The sequence below is a fragment of the Podarcis bocagei genome, assembly GCF_964188305.1.
Source record: "Podarcis bocagei genome assembly, chromosome: 13".
Lineage (NCBI taxonomy): Eukaryota > Metazoa > Chordata > Lepidosauria > Squamata > Lacertidae > Podarcis > Podarcis bocagei.
The window spans coordinates 45,553,886-45,573,443 of NC_138138.1; the positions used below are offsets into that span (position 1 = coordinate 45,553,886).

Below are 19,558 nucleotides of genomic sequence, written 5' to 3' on the forward strand. Positions count from 1 at the left end.
AGAGAGAAAATACCACAATGAGCGGGCACTTGGGGTAACCAGATTAATTTTACAAAACCTAGGAAGATGGATGCTAGATAGATAATTGAAAAAATAACTGAAAAAATTATATCCATCTTTCTTATGCAATTATATTTTGAGGATACTGTACTCAGAGATGGTAGTCGTGGAACCTCAAGTTTTCAGCCTATAATTTCAAATGTGCCAGGACACGTACACAAGAAACCACCTCACCTGCCTGTGAATTTCACTCATCTGTCTGGAAATGGGGGGGGGGGTTATAGTTCATTTGTAATTTCCACATAATAATAGAGGAGGTGCAAAGCTTCTTTTCTGAATCAGAATTCAGTCCTAGACTCCGAGCTAAATCAGATAGTGTAATGGCTTGGGTCTCTCCCACTAACACGAGACAACTCAGGCAGGCAATTATTTCAGATTTATTGTTCAAACAAACAAACAAACCAGGTCGGAACTCAGCTAATTTCTGTCATCCTCAGATAGCACAGTTGCCGGAACTAAGCTCCACCAGCTTTTCTCCCAACAGAAAACCCCCCACCTTCTCTTCCTTTCCTTTTCATGCTTCTCGTAAAGTCTCATGATGCTACGAGATTTTGGAGAGGGCACAGCCGGTATTCCTGGGTCTGAGTCACTGTCTGGGCTGACAAGCTGCCTTCTTTCACTCTGGTTCTCTCTTCCGTTATCCCTGTGCCCAGAGATCAAGTTACGGCTGCTCCCTGCTGCTTCTCCCTCCCCTCTGCATTCCATTCTTATCTGCTCTCTCTCTATGCCAGCGTTCTCCTTCCCTGTCAGTGAAAGAACGTAGTTGACGGGTACTAACTTTTTACTACTTCTACATAGAGTGGTTCATTATTTCTACCAAGCTTTTGGCACCGATTGCGTAATACTTACATATCAGTAGTTATACCGGAATGTAATCTGTATCTAACTATATTCTCTTATATAGAATATTCCTGATAAACCCTGTAAATCCTATTTCTTAACAAACCCAAAAACCACCTTGCTGAAACTAAGCAGTTCTGGGCAGGGGCAGAGAAAGGGGGGTAAGGTGGGGGCAGGCTGCCCCGGGTATCACCACTGAGGTGGGAAGGGGTGACAAAATGGCAGGCAGCACTCACTGCAGGGCCTGCAGCTTGCCCAAGTCATGCATCTCTCCTGGGAGTGACATAGTGGCTTGCGTGCCCGCAGGCTTCATGCTGCCCCAAACGGTCCGCCCGCCGCCTCCCCCTCAGCTGTAGGGCGGCTGAGTGGGAGGAGGCAGGCAGACTCATTGGAGGCCCTGCAGAGTGTCCTGCCCTTGCTGGCTGCACCCTGTGGGTGGCTGGCCCCGCCCCTGGGCGCAGGGTACATGCGCTGCCCCAGGTGCCTGATCGGCTTGCTCCGCCACTGGTTCTGGGTCTGATTATAGCATGGATGGGGGTGCCTAAGAACCACATACACACTGTGGGGTCAGCAAACTTTGTCAGCAGGGGGCCGGTCCACTGTCCATCAGACCTTGTGGGAGGCCAGACTATATTTTTTTGGGGGGGGATGAACGAATTCCTATGCCCCACAAATAACCCAGAGATGCATTTTAAATAAAAGCATACATTCTACTTATGTAAAAACACCACACAAGCCCCACAAATAACCCAGAGGTGCATTTTAAATAAAAGGACACATTCTACTCATGTAAAAACACACTGATTCCCGGACCGTTCATGGGCTGGATTTAGAAGGCGATTGGGCCGGATCCGGCCCCTGGGCCTTAGTTTGCCTACCCATGGTCTTGGCCTTCTGGATAGAAATAGGGAGGGATATGAGTCACACCAAGCCCCCCCCCCCCCGCCACAAACACAAATAGCTGTTTTGCATTTGCGAGTCCATAATGTCAGGTTGAACTGTTGGTTGGATGAAATGGGGAGGTTTATGAAATATGCGAGGTAGTTTGTATAGAAAAGATGCAGACTTGTTTTTGTTAAGAACATTGATTGGTTGCACCTCAGTTCGCCCATGCAGCCATGTCCTGCTAGCTGGCATTGATTGCTACTCATGCAAAGTAAGTAAGTAAGTAAGTAAGTAGATTAAACATCCCAAGTTTAAGCCATTTGTGAAAGATTACCACAACACATCTTACCCTTCTGGTTTGAGAACTTCCCTTCTGGACAGGCAAGGCAATCATAGCAGCAAAATGGCCTCCCTTCCTTCTTGGTTCTACTGTAACCCAAATGGCAATGGTCATTACAAAGAGAAATGGGTAGTGCCTGTACATAAAAGATAGAGGAAAGCAGGTCCTGGTTTCCAAATTTGTATAGCACAGATTGTTCATCCCCATCCCCAGAATTGGCAGAGTTGCCTTGGGTTTGGCATAAATAGAGGCAATGACAGGTATTTTGCTATAATTTTCTGCCTTTCTTCAATGAATCTCTTTGGTGTTGCTTGGGACTTCTTTACTTGTACATTGGAGTACAAGTTAAACCTATTTAAACTAACATGATTTCAAAAAATTTCCTGGTGAAGATTTGAGACCTAAAACATAAATTAGAATGGATACACTGAACATGTAGAGTGTGATAAAGCAAGACTTGGTGACTCCAACATCTGCATTCCTTAGGGAAGGTTTGGAAGACCTTCAGGTATTGGCTAAGCTTGCTGGGAATGTGGGTGTTGCAGTTCAGAAACATCTGGAGGGCTGAAGATTCCCCATCCCTGCCTTAGGAGAAGGGTCATAGATCAACGGCAGAGAATCTGCTTTGCATGCAGTTCAATCCCAGGTGTCTCCAGCTAGGGCTCAGAAAGACCTTGGTCTTCAAGCCCAGAGACCAGCTGCCAGTCAGTGTCAGTAATGAGCTAGATGGGTCAATGGATTGACTTGGTCTAAGAGAGCTACCTTTGTTCCTATTCATGTTGCAAGGAAGGCAAGAAAAGCAATGTCCTAGAACATCTAATCATATTATGATTATAGTAATTTATTTCATTAATCACCCTGATACATAGCAGTCAGAAGACATCTGACAATAAATGGAAATAAATACAAAGAACTACACAGGATAAACACAAATAAACAACAAAGTCCTAAATGCCGTCATGCACTAGTTCTCATAGAGTTGTATGCATGTGTGATCCCTGCAATAAGAAAGCTGCATGAGCAGGATCCATATTACATTAAGTCCCAATAAATAGATGACTATATGCATAAGTAAATAAACATTTTCAAATGTGCCATCCAACATGCAGACATGGCAGGCATGATTAGCAATAGCACAGTTAGGCTGGGGGTATGCTGAAGGGGCTGTGAGCCTGCCTGACAGTGAATAAATAGAGATGAACAGGGAAAGGACTGGAGACAAAAGTATTTCCATGACACCTCTTGAAGACTGGCAAAATGACATTTAAATAAAGCCCGCAAAAATGTGTCTGGAGTCAAACCTGGTTAAACCTGCTGGGCCATACAATGGCATCCTCATGAATGGTGAACTCTTTGCCCAGGGGTTCCCGTGGGTCTACTCCTCCAACTCTCACTCTAAGAATGGACCGGTTTGGGAATGTCACCCAGTTTATTATATCAAATGCAGCCTCTAGTTCTCCATGTTGGTTGAAATAAACGTTTTCCCCAGCACTATTATTAAAGAAGCTATTTCTCACCAAGCAGCTGAGCTAAATTGGGCAGGGGAAAAGATGGAAAACGAAGGGTATTTCATAAGTAAATATAACAGGTTGATGATGAACTTTCCTTCTTGAGGGATATGAGCAATGGGTCCTTCAAAAGATTCATAAAGACCAATAATGGATGCAATAGAAGTCACTGAGCACTTCATCACCATCATCTTCTTTTGACGAAAGAGGATGCTGGACTAGATGGGCCAATGTCCTGGTCCAGCAGGATCTTCTTATGTCCCAAAGTAAGTGAATGCAGAACAATTACTTCCTACATACTCTCTTTCTCTACATACACATGGGTATTTAATTTCAGTAAGGTTTTTTTTTTAATAAGATCTTTTCATGAAGAGCAATGAGGGAGGGGGAGGGGGAGGGGGGAGAGATCCTTCTGAAGCAGCTGCCATTTGGCATTAAATGGAAACTTCTGGTATAATCTCCTATTAATAAGATGAAAGTTCCCATTCAGTATGAGTCAGTCACAGTCCTGAGTGTGGTCCCTACAACAGATTCACACAACAGTGAGCTAGGATTGCAATGTCACATGTAATTTGGTCTTTAGATGCTAACCACCCTTGATAAAAACAGAAACTTTCCAAACACTCTGGATTCTTTATTTCTATTATTATTCCCAGGGTTATGGTGTGTCAGGGACGCTGTCACTCTGGCAGAAAGTGAAGAAGCTGAACAGGAGAGGAACCTGGGGGAAGCAGGAGCTTAAATCCTTTGCACAGTCAGGAAGAGATGAGGTCTGGAATGCAGCCTGTGGAATGTCAAAACACCACAGAGCAAGCTACAGGAGGAGGGGAGCCATTAGGATCCATGCCAGAGGAAGGGGGGTTGACAGAACCAGACTCCCCCAAAACTAGGAGAAAGAATAGGGTAGGAGCAATGCGCAGGACCAGAAAGAGAGGGACCCAGAGGTAGAATTTAGGCTGCCTTGGGAGACGACGGAAGTTCAGTGCAGCAACTGACTCAGACAGTGACTGATGTGTTATAGAAGACGAGCTGCAATAAATTGCTTAATAAATCAGAAAGTAAAACAGCTTCCAGCCAGACTCGTCTTGTGTGGGAGAGCCGTGCCAAACCTGACATGGTGAGCATTCCTGCATTATTGTGCTCATGATATTACCTTCCACATCTGTTGATTCCAAAGCTTCAGCCGCCCTTCATCCACTCTGCGCTTCAGCTTAGATGAATGCATGGCATGCACAGCGTGTGCCACAGCATAGACTGCATTGTAGATGCTATAGCTGTGGCCAGTCATGCTTGTTGGAAAAATAGAGCCAGGAAGAGTCTCCAGCTTCTCCTCCCCAGTGCAAATATCGCCATCCTGCATATTTCCTTCAGAGTCAGGGAAATGACACTGAAATGCCTTTTCCCAGTATATCCCCATAAAGCCATCTTCTTTTTCTAAGATGGGATTTCTCATCTGAACAAATTCCTGGAATCCCAAGACCTCCTCTGAGTGAATTGTGAAGGATAGAGTACCATGGAGGAAGTCTATGTCCTGATCTCTCTGAAAGGGAAGTGATGTGAAATCCATCTGTACTGTCATGACCCAAACTTTACCTTTAGCCTTTATTGGTATATCTTCATATTCTGACACAGCAGGAAGCATTCTCAAAAGTGTCATGGAATCAATTTCCCCATGAATGATCAACACGTTAGCAGTACTTCTCAAGGCAACATTAAATGTCTTGAGCCCATCTGCAACAGAGTCCATAAGACCAGTAGAATAAGAAATTGATGGAAATCTTCCTATGAAATCAAAGCAGATTCCTCTCAGAATAAATTTTGGAACCACGCTCTGTAGAAACCTCTCTCCATTCTCATCATTCACAATCAACACACCAGTCCATAGCCATCTGAAGTGTAGCAGTAACTTGAGAATCCCTTCATATTGATGGTCTATACTTGGAAACATTTGGTTAAGGAAAGCAACTTCAGTTTTAATAGTTCTCATTGGAGCAGGACCATAGATGAGCTAAATCAAAGACAGGAAATGAGGAGATGAGAAATTTTGTTTAAGTGTACAGTGGTTTTCTATGTTAACTTGTATTGACTGCAGTTAAAATACAATCTAGATTTCAGATTTTGTTTTGAGGGAGTGCTGCTGACATGGGATCTTGTCCAGGTTTAATGAGCAATCCACTAAACGTAGAAAAATGTTCTCACCAGTGAAATTTTAGTAGCACAAAGTATATGCTGGTCGAGGGTTGTGGCAATCTGCTCAAGCAATAATGCTCAGTTACCTTTCATGGTAGTGCCATGTCTTACATTACACTGGTGAAACAGGACTTCCATCATCTTCCATTGTAGGATGAGAACTCCCATCATCTATGAGCACATTGCCCTTGCTGGCTGGGGCTGAGGAAAGTTGGATTTCAATAACACCTGCAGGACACCTTACTGTAGTCCCTCAGCCAGCTTATTTCAATTAGTTATATGAAGATATCTATCCAGCTCCTCATCATTTATTTCCAAGTCAGTTAATAACATTCTATATTAAGCAACAAGGAGAAAAAGCAAATGAAAAAGAACTGACAAAGGATCAACACATTAACAGTTACGAAGGTGCAACTAATCATTGGTGCTTGCAAAGTACCATCATTTTGGCTGAAAAGAAGATCTAATTGTCAAGGTAGTTTTCTATCAGGAGAGGAGCTCTGATAGATTGTTACCTGTGGAATCTTGTAGTTGCTCAGTATACTTGCCATATGAAGACAAAAATCAGAGTTTGGCCCTCCAATGACTGCTGCTAGTTCATTCTGGGTGTCACATTTGTAGTTGGGGATGAATCTGCTGTATGTAGAGAGGAGTTCCAAGGAGGAACGGTAGGTCCACCTTGCACTAAAATGGCTGTTATAGATGTGGAAGCCCAGGGTGAAGTTGGGTAAGATTTGGAGGTTTGCATTGATCTCCTTTACAGCAAATACTAATGCCAGGATATGTTGGTAGAGCTGTGTCATAACCCTGAAATGAGAGTAACATGCTGTAACAGAGTGTGTTTCCTTTTGGATAGGACAATTTCTACACCTCAGCTGCACCAATACTATCTTACTGATCAATCTGAATTCAGGTAAATCAGGAGGAATATTAACATGCACAAGTTCCAGCTCTAAACTATGGTCTTTAAATCTAGTTATTTTTAAATTAAATTTCTATACAGGTGTTCATCCAAGGATTATAGGGCACTTTAAAACATAAAAACACAGAAATCCATAAGGCTCCTCAAGAAATGTAACAAAGACACGAGGTGAGCCTCCCTTAGCAGAGTATTCTACAAAGAGGGGCCACTGCAGAAAAAGGCCCTGAACCTCTTGTGAAGGGGGCACACAAAGAAATTCCTCAGATGATGATCACATGGTCTCGCTTAGTTCATATGGGGCATGACAGTTTTTTAGGTATTGCAGTGCAATGACGTTTAAGGCTTACTTGAGTGATTTGTACCCCACCAATCTGAGTTACGAGGTACAAATAATAATGTGGATTAGCCCAAGATCTGTCTATTCCAAACTCTGCACATTCTGGCAGATACTGGGCATGAAATGATCCTTAAGATGCTGATATTAGATTCATGGCTGCTGTAATTAAAAAGATAACAGATGATGATAGATATGGGCATGATGCAACTATTTGCCAAAGACAGAGGAAGCTTCTTCTCTCATTCACTGGATCTACCACTGATCTATGGGCCTGGCACTCCTAGGGAAAATTGATATAACAAATATATGGTACCAGAGGTTTTTACAAAACAAATCTTACACAATGTCATCAAAGAGGTCAGTAGAAGGACATTTATCAAAGTCTATTGAGTTGAATAATATGGAGATCTGAGACATAATACCAGCAACGATGAGGTCTCCTGGTTGGTAATACTTGTGAAGAAAAGGAAGGGGACTGCAGATGCTGCACTTAGTGTTAGGAATCTTGCACATCACCTGAAGTAGAAGCACTGATGGCAATAGTACAAATCCAACTATGTTGCAGGAAATAATTACTCTTCTACCTAAATTCTCCTGTCCCCACATTATCTTTCAGTAAGTCCTTTGCTGTGTTGGGCAGCTTATCTTAAGTCAACACTACATTGATTTGTGAGTCAGATTGTACAGTGTAAAGTATCTGTTATCAGCCTGACCAAGCTCTGACACCTAGGAATTGTACTGTCGATATTCACAGCACCCTCCTGTCTTCATTGATAATAATGCAACTCATATTTGCAGTTCCCTTGATATGTGGAAACAAAGCTTTTTTGCTTAATTTCATAATTACAGAGAGGATAATAATATCATTGAGATTTACAGGCACTTAAATGTGACGGCTGCAATTATCCAGCTCATGTGATCATCCAATGGAGTTATGGGAATTAATGGTCCCAGATAGTGCAATTTGTAGCAGGAAAGTAGGTGGATATAACTATAATAGTTAGGAGCAGATGATATTTATATTCTCGACATTGTACAAGCAGGTACCTTTGAGCAAATACCATACTAGATGCATTACACTTGAAAGTGAAGTTACTCAGCTTGCTCTGTGCAGGTCTCACTGGTATTCACAAACTGACAGATTAATAGGATGATGTCAGAAATCCCCTTGAAAAAATGATGTGGATGGAGGGAGTTAAATGTCGTTGAAAACCAGCCCTAAGTTTGTATTATCTACAGTCCTGACCGCTGTCCATTTGTTTTTGTTGTGGGTTTCTATAAAATAAATTTATTTATTTTTAGAATATTTAAATTAACAAACAATCCTCAAACAACAAAAGAGGGGGGAGGTATTCCATAAATCCCCATGAACCTCTCTCCTCCCCGTTGAAGGTCCTTTATTAATTTTTTCTCCTGAATCTTCTCTTTTGGACTTCTGTTCTGAGATACCCAGAGAGCAAGGAGCAACTCGTCATCCCAGCTGACCCTCCCCCTCTTCCCATGCCAGATGTTGCCCATCTTATAATGTCTGCCAGAGACTATTCTTTCTCTGCCCATAACTGTATCGCAGAAACTTCCAAGTTCACTTAAGATGAGTCTGGCTTCACATTGGACCTTAAGGCCCTAGAAACTATAGACTGGTTAGCTTAACATCTGTCCTGGGAAGACTGAAATACAGGTCAATCATTCATTAGCATTTTTATTTATACACTCCACTTCCACTAAAAGCATCTTACTCCAAGTAGGTAACAACAAGAATACAGGAACACATCTCGAAATCAATAGCGTCAAGAACAATTTCATAATAAAAGAACAACAAAATAGCAAATATAACGACATAGAAAAAGGAATGGTTTACTGTAAGAAATATAGCCAGATGACATTAATAGCATCACACCTCTTGGAAACAGCAAAAATAACCACTAATCTAACCAAAACACCCTGCTGACAATATGGTGGCTGAAATAAATGATGTAGATTCAGTATCATACAAGCATTATACATAAGCTTTGCTCAACACCTGGCCGTTCAGGGGAATAGCACAAGTTGGAATGCTTTGCTAGATGAAATGCACTCACCAGCAGAGCTAAACAGGTTGCTGAGTGCAGACCATTCTGGCCTTCATGCAATGAGAACAGGGCTTGGGAATTCCAGATCTGGGAGCTGAATATGATGCTGATATTTGGAATTCTTCCCACTTGAAAACCATTACTACCCAGCTCCACACCCAGAGTTTTTCCCCTCACTGGAATGTGTCCCTGAACTCTGGTAATGCTCCTTACTTGACTTGTGAGTGTGTGCAGGTACTAGTGTACTGTACAAATGCAAAACTTACATGTGTTGCTGCTCACTCTTTTGCCTCTGCCCCCATGTGTGACAAGCATTGTGGAAGGCTGCTCCGGAACTTTTTTCTCATTTCCTTTTGTAAAAGGTACCATCTCCCACTCCCCCATTTGAACTCTAAATCTGTCCTAGGTTCTCCCTCCCCCGACACTCTGGAACAGATATTGGGAGGGTATGAGGCCCACGCAGGGAGAGGAGAAGGGAGAAAATCCATTGTACAAGCAGAAAAGCTTGCACTCATGGGATGAAGCAGTTGGATACAACACACGGATTTGGGGCAGGAGTTTTCTGGAGTTGGGAATCTCCACAGAACTACTAGCCAAACGATATCGTCCATTTGCATATAGGCAGACAAAATAAATTTCCCACAAATCCTGGGCTCTGTATAACTTGGATTTATTGTTTGTTCTGTTGCATTCAGGAAATAAATGGCAATTCTGTGGCATTCAAAATGGAAGGGCAGAGCTTACATTACTTTAGGTTGGCTATATGTTGTTGGGCTGCTGGATGTTGGGGGGGGGGGAATAATGAATTAACATAGGTTAGCTCCAAAGAGGGGGTATTTTCATATCCACTCAAGGTGGCACATAATCATGCCACTACGTTTGGCAAACCTAAGGAAGAAAGCTTTGGCTCCCATATCTTGCTTTGTTGGCAGACTTGGGATAGGGAGTTGATATTAACATAGGATGGTTCCTATATTCAATCCATATGTTGCAATATATATGTCCTGCCTAATGAGGGAATAAAGGGAGAAACTGTAATCTAAATTGCAATGCAGTTGAACTAATCAGTTGTGGCTGGCTTAAATCCCTTTGCATAGATTCAAATTAAGATGGAGCAGGGCCATAGAATTGTAGGTGCTTCACTGATTTCGTCTTCTTAACTGCTCCTTGTTGTTCAGCTCTGGCTTCATCACAATAATATAACATTTTGGGGAAAAGATACAGCCTAGTAAACCAGCACTGGAGGCCAAGATGGAGAAGATCTCCACAGCCACCATATATTTGCCTTTTGTGCTTAAATAAGTTGGAACAAAGGACAGCCACACACTGCAAAATACCAGCATGCTGAAGGTGATAAACTTGGCTTCATTAAAACTGTCAGGTAACTTCCTGGCTAGGAAGGCTACAGAGAAGCTGACAATGGCCAGCAAGCCCATAAACCCCAACACACAGTAGAACATGGTGACTGACCCTTCATTACATTCCAGAACAATTTCTTTACTCATTGAGTTCATGTCTAAAGCTGGGAATGGGGGAGAAGTTGCCAGCCACACAGTACAAAGAGCAGCTTGAATCAAAGAACAGGAAAGAAGAATGGAAGTGGCCTGTTGTTTCCCCACCCATTTCCTCATGCTGGACCCTGGTTTGGTGACCATGAAAGCAAGGACCACAATGATTGTCTTGGTCAACACACAAGAAACTGCCACTGAAAAGATGATGCCAAAAGCTGTTTGTCGAAGGAGACATGTCACTTTCTCAGGTCGACCGATAAATAGAAGAGCACAAAGGAAAGCAAGCAAGATGGAAATGAGGAGAGTGTAGGAGAGGTTGCGGTTGTTGGCTTTGACTATGGGAGTGTCCCGGTGCTTAATGAAAATCCAAAGCACCAAAGCTGTAAGGAAGGACAAGGAAAGAGCAAAACAGGCCAAAGAGATCCCCAGTGGTTCTCCATAAGACAAGAATTGTATGTTCTTTGGCAGGCAAGAATCCTTTTCCACATTTGGGTAATGATCTGGTGGGCACTGAAAGCATTCATCCATGTCTGAAAAAGAGAAGCTGTAGGAGCACCACTACATGCATAATACTAAAATGATCAAAATGAAAGTAACAAAACCTTAAATAAGGGTTGCCAGGTTGATATCTGAAAAACAACAACAATTTGCCACACTTCTCATGTAATTATATTATTAACAGCATGCCATATTCAGGAATGGTTAATGTCCCACCCACCCCCAGATCTTAAGACCTAACTCAGCTTTTGAAGCTTAATGTTATCACTTACGGTCAGGATTCTAGCAGATTTTACCTATTCACATTTTTTAACATCCCAACATGATTTGAACTTCCCATCCTAATATGTCAACTGGAGCAAGGTTGTATTTCAGTTTTATCTCATCTCCGAATTGTGAAAAATGGTTCTTGGGTGTTGTTTTTAAGAGACAGAGGCTGTTGCACCGTTAGCTTTCCCCTGAAGTTCTTTCATATTTCTGAAGGTTTTTGTTTTACAAGCTTTTGAAACCTCCTTCGTCTGAGTGGTGACTCATTTCATTTCATTTTTTTTGCGTGTGTTCGTGTGTGTGTGTGCATGGGTAAATAATTACCAGCTGTCAATGGCTTGGACTGATATCACTGAATATATCAGGCTGTATCCCCATATCAGGAACCACAACCTTCACTGAATTCTGAACAACTTTACTGAATTTTCTGAACAACTGAACACCACAAGGGAATTGCGTGTCTGAATATCTTAGTGTCCGTATATTTTAAAGGCTCTATACATGATGTCTCTTACCTGTCTGGTTGGAAATCTTCCCTTCTGGACATAATACGCAATCATAGCAGCAAAATGGTTTCCCTTCCTTCTTTGTTTTTTGATAACCCAAAGGACAATTGGCATTACAAAGAGAAAGAGGCTGTGCCTGTCCACAAATGAAAAAGAATCATGGTTTGGGTTTTTTTTTGCAATATTGTGTATCCAAAATGTATACTTGCTGAACGATCTCCTTGAACTGCTGCATTAGCAGCACCAAACCTGGGCAGTGTATATGGAGGTCCTGGGTTGCCCAGAGAAAAGGAAATCCTTCTTGACCTCACTGATGTGGTCCAAAGGAAAGCAGAGCAATATGTCACAGATTTGGGTAGGGAAAGGAAATGAGCAAGCCCCATTTTGATAAAAGGAATCCTTAGCCTGCCTTCCCCTACATGAATATGGCCCTCTGTAAATTTATCAAGTTTTCCTTTTTTTTCGGGTGGTAAATTTGGTGGTTGTAGTGCGATAATGGATTTAATGAGTGTCACTATATCGGCAAAACATGGACGATCTCTACAGCCATGCCCTCACTCCTACACTAAGCATATGATTGAGCTTAGGTCACAGAGCTGGGTCAGTATCTCAACTGCGAATCATTTCAGAAGTGATGGATAGGCTACAAAATATGATTTTATCTCACCTGGTTAAACCTGCTGGGCCACACAATGGCTTCTTCACAAATGCTGAATGCTTCTTCTTGGGGAGCCATGGGGTCGATCTTTCCAACTTTCACCCTCCGAAAGGACTGGTTTGGAAATGTGACCCAGTTTATAATATCAAATCCAGACTCTAACTCTCCGTTTTGGTTGAATGAAACTTGCCCCCCAGCACTATTATTAAATGAGATGCTTTTAACAAAGTAGTTGAGCTGTTTGGGGGGAAAGAATAGATAGAATTAGAGAGAAATTTTAAAAAACAAATTCATAAGCATATACAAAATGCTGGTGATCACTCACAATTGATTACTGAACTGTTTTAAAAGCTTTATACCAAGGAAGAATGGATACGGAGAGAGGAAGACCCCGATAGGCCACCTTGAGCTTATTGCAGGAACTTTGAGATATACGTACAATAATAAACAGATTGAGTGATAAACTACAATAATAAAATGTAACAGTGGTACTAATGAAGGAAGTGACTGGGCAGCAGTGGAGCAGGTCAGAATGGTATAGCAACTTCTACATTTATAACCGTGATGTGGTAGAAGGTTGAAGCAGAAAAAAATGCTGTTCCATGCTTATTATTATGAGCTTTTGGATTTTCCAGAAAATCTCGATTCTCTGTTTATTCCTTTGCTTCTGGTGAGCAGTGGAGATTAGACATGGAAGAATTTGGATTTCTATGGCTATTAGCCACAATGACTATATACTTGCTCCAGAAAAAGGGGCGTCGTACCTCTGAACACCAGACTGTTGGGAGTGGCCTATTTCCATAATGTCATGATTGAACACTTCCCACAGGTATCAAGATGGCTGCCTTGGGAAATCTTTCAACTGATCCATCACCTTTTCTACTCTGCTTTTAGCATGCTTGGGACATTACCGTCCACAACTGCTCATTCTGAAATGTTATTCCTTCATCCACTGTCATTCTGTGTTTGAATCTAGATGGGTGCATGGCATGCAAAGCATGTGTAACCTCAGAGACTTCTATGGAGACATTGTAGTTGTAGGGTGCGGGACCTACAGGTATTGGCTATGTTTGCTGGGAATATGGGTGTTGCAGTTCAGAAACATCTGGGAGGCTGAAGGTTCCCCATCCCTGCCTTAGGACTAAAGACAGAAGTATTTCCATGACACTTCTTTTGCAAAATGGCCTGCAAAAATGTGTCTGGAATCAAACCTGGTTAAACCTGCTGGGTCATACAATGGTATTTTCATGAATGGTGAACTCTTTGCCCAGGGGTTCCCATGGGTCTACTCCTTCAACTCTCTCTCTAAGAATGGACAGGTTTGGGAATGTCACCCAGTTTATGATATTATATGCAGCCTCTACTTCTCCATGTTGGTTGAAATAAACATTTTCCCCAGCACTATTATTAAAGAAGCTGTTTCTCACCAGCAGCTGAGCTAAATTGGGCAGGGGGAATGATGGGATAACAGGTTGATGATGAACTTTCCTTCTTGAGGGAAATGAGCAATGGGCCCTTCAAAAGATTCATAAAGACCAGTAATGGATATAATAGAAGTCACTGAGCACTTCATCACCATCATCTTCTTTTGATGAAAAAGGATGCTGGACTAGATGATCCAATGTCCTGGTCCAGCAATATCTTCTTACGGCCTTAAGTAAGTGAATGCAGAACAATTACCTCCTGTATACTCTCTTTCTCGGCATACATATGGGCATTTGATTACAGTTTTTAAAAATAAGATATTTTCATGAAGAACAATGAGAGAAAGAGAGAGAAAGAGAGAGAGGCAGAGAGAGGGGAAGAGAGAGAGAGAAATCCTTCTGACGAAGCTGCCATTTGGCCTTAAATGGAAACTTCTGGTGTAATCTCCTATTAGAAAGATGAAAGGGCTAACCGCATTCAGTATGAGTCAGTCACAGTCCTGAGTGTGGTTGCTAGAACAGATTCACACAACAGTGAGCTATGTTTTGAATGTCACATGTAATTTGGTCTTTAGATTCTAACCACCCTTGGTAGAAACAGAAACCTTTCAAACACTCTGGATACTTCCTTTTTATTGTTATTTCCAGGGCTATGGTGAGCATTCCTGCATTATTGTGCTCATGATATTACCTTCCACATCTGTTTATTCCAAAGCTTCAGCCACCCTTCATCCACTCTGCACTTCAGCTTAGATGAATGCATGGCATGCACAGCGTGTGCCACAGCATAGACTGCATTGTAGATGCTATAGCTGTGGCCAGTCATGCTTGTTGGAAAAATAGAGCCAGGAAGAGTCTCCAGCTTCTCCTCCCCAGTGCAAATACTGCCATCCTGCATATTTCCTTCAGAGTCAGGGAAATGACACTGAAATGCCTTTTCCCAATATATCCTCATAAAGCCATCTTCTTTTTCCAAGATGGGACTTCTCATCTGAACAAATTCCTGGAATCCCAAGACCTCCTTTGAGTGAATTGTGAAGGATAGAGTACCATGGAGGAAGTCTATGTCCTGATCTCTCTGAAAGGGAAGTGATGTGAAATCCATTTGAACTGTCATGACCCAAACTTTCCCTTTAGCCTTTATTGGTATATCTTCATATTCTGACATGGCAGGAAACATTGTCAAAAGTGTCATGGAATCAATTTCCCCATGAATGATCAACACATTAACAGTACTTCTCATTGCAACATTAAATGTCTTGAGCCCATCTGCAACTACGTCCATAAGACCAGTAGAATAAGAAATTGATGGAAATCTTCCGATGAAATCAAAGCAGATTCCTCTCAGAATAAATTTTGGAACCACGCTCTGTAGAAACCTCTCTCCATTCTCATCATTCACAATCACCACACCAGTCCAGAGCCATCTGAAGTGTAGCAGTAACTTGAGAATCCCTTCATATTGGTGGTCTATATTTGGGAACATTTGGTTAAGGAAAGCAACTTCAGTTTTAATATTTCTCATTGGAGCAGGACCATAGATGAGCTAAATCAAAGACAGGAAATGAGGAGAAGAGAAATTTTGTTTAAGTGTACAGTGGTTTTCTATGTTAACTTGTATTGACTACAGTTAAAATACATTCTAGATTTCAGATTTTGTTTTGAGCAAGTGCTGCTGACATGGGAGCTTGTTTGTTTTTCCTGAAACTTGAAAGAATTCAAATGTGCAGATACACCGAGCAATCCTCTAAACATTGAAAAGCCATATCTTACATTACACTGGTGAAACAGGGCTTGCACAATCTTCCATTGTAGGATGAGAGCTCCCATAATCTATGAGCACATTGCCCTTACTGGCTGGGGCTGATGAAAGTTGGATTTCAATAACATCTGCAGGACACCTTACTGTAGCCCCTCACCCAGCTTATTTCAATTATTTGTATTAAGATATCTATCCAGTTCATTATTTCTTCCATGGCAGTTAATAACATTCTATATTAAGCAACAAGGGGGGGGAAGCAAATGAAAAAGAACTGACAAAAAATCAACACAGTAGCAGTTGTGAAGGGCCAACTGATTGTCGGCACCTGCAAAGTGCTAGGTTTTTGCCTGAAAAGAAGACCTAATGGTATGGGTAGTTTTCTATCAGGAGAGGTACCTGTGAAATTCTGTAGTAGCTCAGTATACTTGCCATATGAAGACAAACCTCAGAGTTCGGACCTCCAATGACTGCTGCTAGTTCATTCTGGGAGTCACACTTGTAGTTGGGGATGAATCTGCTGTATGTAGAGAGGAGTTCCAAGCAGGCACGATAGGTCCAGCTTGCACTAAAATGGCTGTTATAGATGTGGAAGCCTAGGGTGAGGTTGGGTAAGATTTGGAGGTTTGCATTGATCTCTTTTACAGCAAATACTAATGCCAGGATATGTTGGTAGAGCTGTGTCATAACCCTGAAATGAGAGTTACATACTGTAACACAGTGAGTTTCCTTCTGGATAGGAAAATTTCTACACCTCAGCTGCAACAATAATATCTTACTGATCAGTCTCAATTCAGGTAAACCTGGAGGAATATTAACATGCACAGGTTCCAGCTCTAAACTATGGTGTTTAATTCTAGTTATTTTAAAATTAAATTTCTACACAGGTGTTCATCGAAGGATCATAGGCCTGTTTAAAACATAAAAACACAAAAATCCATAAGGCAGCTAAAGAAATGTAACAAAGACACAAGGTGAGCGTCCCTTAGCCAAGTATTCTACAAAGAGGGGCCACTGCAGAAAAAGGCCCTGAAACTCTTTTGAAGGGGGCACTCAAAGAAAGGCCTCAGATGATGATCACATGGTCTCAGTTAGTTCATGTGGGGCATGGCAATTTTTTAGGTATTGCAGTCCAAAGACATTTAAGGCTCACTTGAGTGATTTGTACCCCACCAAATTGAGTTCCGAGGTACAGATAATAATGTGGCTTAGCCCAAGACCTGTCTCTCCCAAACTCTGCACATACTGGCAGATACTGGGCTTGAAATGCTCCGAAGCTGCTGATATTAGATTCATGGCTGCCGCAACTACAAATATAACAGATGATGATTAATATGGGTATGATGCAACTATTTGCCAAAGACAGAGAAAGCTGTCCTTCTCTCATTCAGAGGATCTACCACAGTTCTATGGGTCTGGCACTCCTAGGGAAAATTAATATAACATACGGTACCAGAGGTTTTTACAAAAAAAATCTTACACAATATCGTCAAAGAGGTCAGTAGAAGGACATTTATCAAAGTCTATTGAGTTGAATAGTATGGAGATCTGAGACATAATAGCAGCAACGATGAGGTCTCCTGGTTGGTAATACTTGTGAAGAAAAGGAAGGGGACTGCAGATGCTGCACTTAGTGTTAGGAATCTTGAACATCACCTGAAGTAGAAGCACTGATGGCAATAATACAAATCCAACTATGTTGCAGGAAATAATTCCTCTTCTACCTAAATTCGCCTGTCCCCACATTATCTTTCAGTAAGTCCTTTGCTGTGTTGGGCAGCTTATCTTAAGTCAACACTACATTGATTTGTGAGTCAGATTGTGCAGTGTAAAGTATCTGTCATCAGCCTGACCAAGCTCTGACTATCTCTTGTTACACCTTGGAATTGTACCGGCGATATTCACAGCACCCTCCTATCTTCATTGATAATAATGCAACTCATATTTGTAAATCCCTTAATATGTGGAAACGAAGCTCCCATGCTTAATTTCATAATTACAGGGAGGATAATAATATCATTGAGATTTACAGGCGCTTAGACGTGACTGCTGCATTCATCCAGCTCATGTGGTCGTCTAATGGAGTTATGGGAATTAATGGTCCCAGATAGTGCAATTTGTAGCAGGAAAGTAGGTGGATGTAACTATAGTACTTAGGAGCAGATGATTATCTTGACTTTGTACAAGCAGGGACCTTTGAGCAAATACCATGCTTGATGCATTACACTTGAAAGTGAAGTTACTCAGCTTGCTCTGTGCAGGTCTCACTGGTATTCACAAACTGACAGATTAATATGGTGATGTCAGAAATCCCCTTGAAAAAATGATGTGTGTGGAGGGAGTTAAATGTCGTTGAAAACCAGCCCTAAGTATGTATTATCTACAGTCCTGACTTCTGTTCATTTTTTGTTGTTGTGGGGTTTTTTAAAAATAAATTTATTGATTTTTAGAATATTTAAATTAACAAACAATTTTCAAACAACAAAAGGAGGGGAGGTATTCCATAAATCCCCATGAACCTCTCTCCTCCCCGTTGAAGGTCCTTTATTAATTTTTTCTCCTGCATTTTCTCTGATGGACTTCTGTTCATTTGTAATGAGATACCCAGAGAGCAAGGAGCAACTCATCATCCCAGCTGACCCTCCCCCTCTTCCCATGCCAGATGTTGCCCATCTTATAATGTCTGCCAGAGACTATTCATTCCCTGCCCAGAACTGTATTGCAGAAACTTCCAAGTTCACTTAAGATGAGTCTGGCTTCACATTGGACCTTAAGGCCCTAGAAACTATAGACTGGTTAGCTTAACATCTGTCCTGGGAAGACTGAAATACAGGTCAATCATTCATTAGCATTTTTATTTATACATTCCACTTCCACTGAAAGCATCTTACTCCAAGTAGCTAACAAGAAGAATACAGGAACACATCTCGAAATCAACAGCGTCAAGAACAATTTCATAATAAAAGAACAACAAAATAGCAAATATAACGACATAGAAAAAGGAATGGTTTAGTGTAAGAAATATAGCAAGATGGCATTAATAGCATCACACCTCTTGGAAACAGGAGTTGGTCCCTTACCTTTCCCGCCCAGACCTGGCCACAGTGATCCATGTGACGGTCACCTCCAGGCTTGACTACTGTAATTCGCTCTACGCGGGGCTGCCCTTGAAGCTGTCCCAGAAACTCCAGGGGGTGCAGAATGCTGCAGCGAGGCTCCTCACAGGGTCTCTGCCATCGGAGCATATTCACCCAGTGCTTTTCAAGCTGCACTGGCTCCCAGCGGAGTACAGGGTCAGATTTAAGGAGCTGCTTTTGACCTTTAAAGCCCTTCACGGCCTAGGACCCTCGTACCTATGGGACCGCCTCTCCCAGTATGCCTCATGGAGAGCCTCAAGGTCCATAAATAGCAACACCCTAGTGGTCCTGGGCCCTAAGGAAGTTAGATTGGCTTCAACCAGAGCCAGGGCCTTTTCAACACTGGCTCCGGTCTGGTGGAACGCTCTGCCTCACGAGACCAGGGCTCTGCAGGATCTGATTTCTTTCTGCAGGGCCTCAGTTGTTCCGCCTGGCCTTTGGCTTGGAGCCAATTTGATTCCCTCCCCCTCTTTCTTTTTTCTTTTTCTTTTTCTTTCTCCTTCAGCGATGAGGCTACATTTTAATATTTTAATGTTGTATTTTAATTTTGTTTTTAAGTTGCAGGCATTCAACTTGTTTTTATTATTGCTTGTTAGCCGCCCTGAGCCTGGCCTTGGCTGGGGAGGGCGGGGTATAAATAAAAATTA

At 42.0% G+C, this 19,558-nt stretch overlaps 1 protein-coding gene across 1 annotated transcript; it reads right to left on the reverse strand.

The window, feature by feature from the left end:
• Positions 1-10,290: 10,290 nt before the first annotated feature.
• On the reverse strand, positions 10,291-17,427 carry LOC308570742 (vomeronasal type-2 receptor 26-like; the record flags this gene model as incomplete). The annotated part of the gene is made up of 6 exons (XM_081165658.1): positions 10,291-11,192; positions 11,943-12,069; positions 12,601-12,828; positions 14,707-15,561; positions 16,222-16,465; positions 17,255-17,427. 6 exons carry the CDS (start codon positions 17,425-17,427, stop codon positions 10,291-10,293), a joined length of 2,529 nt encoding a protein of 842 aa, XP_081021784.1.
• Between the last annotated feature and the right edge of the window lie 2,131 nt (positions 17,428-19,558).